Below are 4,628 nucleotides of genomic sequence, written 5' to 3'. Positions count from 1 at the left end.
AGGTGAAGTCAGGAGTAATGAGAAGAATGATTGTAGATTACATACTGAAACTCCCCGTTTCTGCAGACCAGCCTCCATTTCCATTCACCCAGCCCTGAATACATCCACATCAATTCGGTTTCGGGATCAAGAGACGCGTTTTCCACGCCATCCCGTCTGAATGCCATCCTCCATTACCAAGCCAGGGTTCCAGCACTTAATTCCCAGTGGCCGTGTTGTTATCTGCAGCATTGGATAGGCTTGTTTGTTAACGGAACTCGCAACATCGCAGTGTGAATACAGATTTTGGCAGGTGGCTGAAGCTTCCTCGGCCAAGGACCGCCAGGCTCTCACATGAAACTCCTGTTTGCTACATCAGTGTCCATGAGTCTTTCCACGCCTAGCGCCAGACTTATGCCCAACGGACCCGCGTAGTGGTGTTGTTTACGCTTTAAGGATTAACAATTCATTCAACCACACAGCTTGCCCTTGCACAATTAACTCCATCTCTCTCTGCCACTTAACAGTGCAGTGAGAGTACCCTCAGTGCGTCCAGTTCATGTGTTTCTGTGTGGTTGCGAGCATGCCTTGCACTAGCTGGTCTTTATGCTTATGGAAAGGGTCACCCTAGTATCTCGTGTGGATTGTGGCTTGCCAGGTACCCACCACAGTAGGGATTCTGCCTTACCTTCTTAATGGGGACAGGCAAGTTTGTGCATAGGGGGGGGCCCCCTTTAGCAGGCTGTTGCTCGCCAGGAGTCGCTGGCACTGGAGGCAAGCTTCACCTTTTGGAATCTGGAACAAAGCTTTTTGTCGTCAACAATATCTCCGAGTGAGTGACTGCTTTCATTCTCGACTTGTATTTTCTCCTCTATCGTCCACACCGTTCCAATTCGCCGCCGTCGTCTTGTACCTACCTTCAACAGTTAACCTATGTGTACTTTCATTATTATTTTTGTTTATCCTTTCTTTTTTTTTTCTTTTTTATCTTTTTTCGTTGCTTTTCATCCACCTGTATCTTTTATCTTTTTTTTCCATCTCTATTCTTTTACCGTCCCTTCATCTCTCTGTGTCTTTGTGTGGTACTCTCTTTCTTTGCCGTTGTCCCTCTGATTCGTTTTTACCTCCTTTTTGTTTCTGCTTCTCTTTTCTCACTCTCACTTGTCTCCTACTGTTGATAATCCAATTACGAACCGTACAAAATTATTATCACTCAGACGCGTATTCAGTAGCATGACTCCGCTGTCAACCGTGCCTACGTACAGTCTGCCAAACAATGGTCGCTGGTAGTAAATACGTGCCCGCCTCACCTCTTCTTCCTTCTTCTATCCTCTCACCCTTCCACCCTTTTTCCTCTTTCTCCCTACTTTCCCTCTCTGCTTTGTTTCCTTTCTTTTTCCTCCCTTATCCGTTCCAGTCGCCTGCCCGAAATCGCGTACAGCAGCAATCACAACTTTCATTGACAGCTTTCAAAGTGCAGACTACCAGTACTGAAATCATACAGTTACCACCACTCACTCGGTGGTATGTTGTATTGAGATGTGGAAAATCATAGAAATACCCAAGACATGAATGATAGTATTATTATATATTATAGTATATATATAGATAGTTCATTTTATGGAACGGCTTTCATTTGGCATGCCCAGTCCCCTTCCTTTTGTCTCGTTATGGCAAAAGACATGCAGGCTGGTGAGGGAAGAAGGGGTGACAGAATGGGATTTTAAATTGTCTCAGAGGATACGACTGTTTACAAAGGAAGGTCAGTGCTGTGGATTGAGGGAAGAACATTCTTCTCCACGTGACATTCCCAGGCAGAACTTGCCACCATTGAATGAGCACAAGGGCAAATATCTTCTGCATAAGGGCAGTGTTGGTGACCGAGCCACTGGTTTTTGGAAATAGATTTTGAGGAGGGATACTGGGGATGACTCATCAATGATCACCTTTGTCCAGCATCATTTATTTCATGCTCCATCACACTTACAAATGTCAGCCTCTTCTGAGGGTGACAGTGTTTCTTGTCTCTGAGCTGAGGGGTTTCTGTAAAGCAGGCTGTGACTGTGGCAATATTCAGGTGCAGGTTTTGACAAGCTCATCTTTGGTCCAGGAAGCAGACTTGTTGTGAAACCCAGTAAGTACCTCTTAGTTACCTGCACATGTTAAACTGAGCTGTGGAGGTTGGGCGTGGTGTTTATTAAGGTAAAGTTTGGTCAGTTTCAAAGGAACCTTTATTTGCTCCCTGAACGTCCTTGTGAAGCCACTAGCACTGCATTCCTGATGCCACACTGTGTGCTCTGAGCTCTCTGCTGAGCTCTTTGCTGCTGTTTGTGCTTCTTGTTGTAGAGCTGTAAAGCTTTGCAGTGTTGGCTGAACTCAAGGCAGAGGAACATGAGAGTGTCCTCTGGGCATGGCACAGAGCTCTCTTTGAATGCCCACACGTGTGGTGGCTGTTTCCTTACCTTGCTGCCTGAGTGCTGGATTGCTTTCCCACTTGGTTTTGTTCCAGGGTGTTTCACTCTTGGAGAGGTCAGAAGTGCACCACCAGAAAGGCATCCTAATTTGCAGTCAGATGCAGAAGGCATGGGTAACATCTGCTGTCCCGCTGCATTTTTCTGGGGAACCCGGTTCTGTTTCTGGGGCGTAGGGCTGTATGCAGTGTTTGCCATTGTGTGTGTCTAGGTGTGAATTCAGCACCCAGCAGGAAGGTGACCTCTGGATGTGGAACACAACCAACAGTGAGACCTGTTAGGTAGAAATCAACCTTGAATGAGATAGGTTTGGGAGTTTGTATTCCCTCCTTTGGTCAAACCAGCTGTACTGCTTTGGAAACCGCTCCCCACAGGGATACAGTCAGTGTGTGGCTTTGTTCATGCACATGTCTGCGTTGGGCATGCTGCAGTCAGTTCTTGGAAAGACACGTGCTGTGAGCAGCATGTTCAGGGATGGTGGTCTGACTGTAATGCTGATCCAGGTCTGAGAGAGGAATGCCTGTGGCCTTCCCATAGCTGAGTTCAGCTGGGTTCTTCTTTCGAAGTTAAACTACTCTTCCTCCAGTCATGCATCAGTGCCTGGTTTCTCTTGACAGTGCACCGTAGAATGGGGAGAGGTGCGGCAACTCCAGTGCCTGTGTGGGCTTTTTGTTAGGGAAGGAAATGCTGTGTGATTCTGGCTATGGCTCCAACAAGCTGACCTTTGGCTCAGGGACCAGACTTTCTGTTCAGCCACGTAAGTGCCCAATTTCTAAAGGTCTTCCATAGGAATTTCTTCAAATAGATACAATTTTGTGTTCCACCTTTTGACTCCATGTTTGTTGAGATGAAATACTTTCCCTGCCACTATTGGCTTTGAGAATGTCCTCACTGCCCAAATTATAGATGTGTTGGGAGTAGAGCTGATCTGGAGGTCTGAATGCTCTTGGGAAATGGTCATCTGTGCACTAGATCTGCTCTGTGTCACACTGGTATACTCACATCTGGTCAGGGATTTGCCTTTGTGATGATAGCCTCCAGGACAGCCTGGATGGGCAATAATGAGAGGAGGAGAAGAAAGTTTGGGACTCTCCTTCTGTTACAGCTTCTGCCTCATTCCATGTAACCAGCATGATAACTTCCAATCTTGCTTTGGGTGAGATGGCCCCACCTCATCCTTCTGCTTCTCCTCCATGATGTGGCATGGACAGAGTAATCCTTGGGGTGGCACGTTCAGAGTAATCCTTGGGGACCAGAGATGGTTCTAAAGTGACTACATGGGACTTCTTGTTAAAGAAAGCAGTGCAGTGTGAATACAGGATCCAGTTATGCTGGCATTAGATTTGGCTCAGGGACCAAACTCTCTGTCCAGTCACGTGAGTACATAGCTTCCATAGGCCTTCCATAGAAGCATTTTCCAATAGATATAATTTAATGTTCCACCTGTGGACTTAAAGATGACAGAGCTAAAATCCCTCTTCTGCCATTGCATGCACTGAGAATGCTTTCATTGCTGCAGCCATGAGCTGCATTGAAATCCAAAAGTGCTTAATTTTTTCTCAATTTGAGCTATGTTACAAAGGAAGGTCAGCACTGCAGATGGAGAAGTCCAGGTCTAAGAGGAATGCCTGTGCCCTTCCCAGAGCTCAGGTCAGCTGCGTTGTTCTCTTCAACATAAACTACTCCTCCTTAACTCAGCAGTCCGTGACTGTTTAATCAGGAGAGAGCATCACAGAATGGGGTCTGGTGCTGCCCCCACCAGAGGGTTTTTGTTAGGAAAGGAAATACTGTGTGATTCTAGCAGCTATACTGGCAAGCTGACTGAACACTTCTGGCTCAGGACAGAACACTTTCTGTACAACCATGTTTGAGTGTGTTGCATCTGAAGGTCTACCAAATAATTGTTACTTAGCAGTCGATGTTACTTTAGTGTTTTCTTCTTTTTATTTCACGCATTCAGAGCTAGAAACCCTTCTCTGCCATTGCAGGTTCTGGAGATGCCTTCCTTATGGTAGTGAAGGCAGGAGTTGTTGTTAAACTCTCAGAGCTGAGCTGGACGTCTGAAATGCTTTATTGGGAAGGCGGTCATGAGTAAACTCTCAATCTGTGCCTGTGTCCAGATGCTAACACTCTGGTCAGGGATTTAACCCATCTATGAGATGGCAGCCCCTGGTACCG

General features: G+C 46.4%; 1 gene segment (V, D, J or C); it reads left to right on the top strand.

Annotated features, from left to right (window-relative positions):
* The first annotated feature begins 3,119 nt into the window (after positions 1-3,119).
* The window catches only part of LOC107324954, a 27,900-nt gene continuing 26,391 nt past the window's right edge, over positions 3,120-4,628 (top strand). Inside the window, 1 exon segment of the C gene segment in view lies at positions 3,120-3,207. Coding sequence covers positions 3,135-3,207 — 73 coding nt within the window.

This window comes from Coturnix japonica, chromosome 27, assembly GCF_001577835.2.
Source record: "Coturnix japonica isolate 7356 chromosome 27, Coturnix japonica 2.1, whole genome shotgun sequence".
NCBI classification, from domain to species: Eukaryota; Metazoa; Chordata; class Aves; order Galliformes; family Phasianidae; genus Coturnix; species Coturnix japonica.
This window is presented reverse-complemented; position numbering and strand designations above follow the sequence as displayed.